The 594-nt window shown below is 66.3% G+C and overlaps 1 protein-coding gene across 1 annotated transcript in view; it reads right to left on the bottom strand.

The window, feature by feature from the left end:
- The window catches only part of ZBTB47 (zinc finger and BTB domain containing 47), a gene marked incomplete at its 3' end in the record, with an annotated part of 10,053 nt that continues 9,459 nt past the window's right edge, over nt 1-594 (bottom strand). Inside the window, 2 exon segments of the mRNA XM_014534935.1 lie at nt 1-173; nt 458-590. Coding sequence (XP_014390421.1) covers nt 1-173; nt 458-590 — 306 coding nt within the window.

Here is a 594-nt window from a genome sequence, read left to right on the forward strand (position 1 = left end):
GACGCGGAAGCACTTCTCCTTGTGGGCCTTGAGCATGTTGGAGAAGCGGAAGCGCTGGCCGCACACGTCGCAGGGGTAGGGCTTCTCGCCCGTGTGGGTGCGCCGGTGCCGCTTCATGTTGGGCCGGCTGGTGAAGCTCTTGCCGCAGATCTCGCAGATGTACGGCTTCTCCCCTGGGGGACGGCGGCGAGCAGCGGGGTGTCACTGGAGGGTGCTACACCCCGGCCCAGGGCCAGCCCCCCTGCCTCCATGGGTCCACAGTGCGGCTCGGCCCTGGCAGGCTCGGATCCTCCCACCCCGAGCTCTGTCCCAGCCGCACCCAACCTGGGAGGCAGGGAGAATGGCCCCAAGCCTCAGGGGGGTAAGAAGTCCCAGGGTGAGGAGGGGCGGGGCTGAGAAGGGGGCCCCTGCCTGGCATGGAGCCCCCACCCCCTCCCGGGCAGCAGGGTGGCCCTACCTGTGTGGGTCTTCATGTGCTCGTCGAAGTACTGCTTCATGTTGAAGTCCTTGCCACACCACTGGCACATGAACTGCTTGTGGCCGATGTGGATGCTCATGTGTGAGCGCAGCTGGTACTTGTACTGGAAGCGCTCG

Source organism: Myotis brandtii, unplaced genomic scaffold (assembly GCF_000412655.1).
Source record: "Myotis brandtii unplaced genomic scaffold, ASM41265v1 scaffold134, whole genome shotgun sequence".
Taxonomy (NCBI): Eukaryota; Metazoa; Chordata; class Mammalia; order Chiroptera; family Vespertilionidae; genus Myotis; species Myotis brandtii.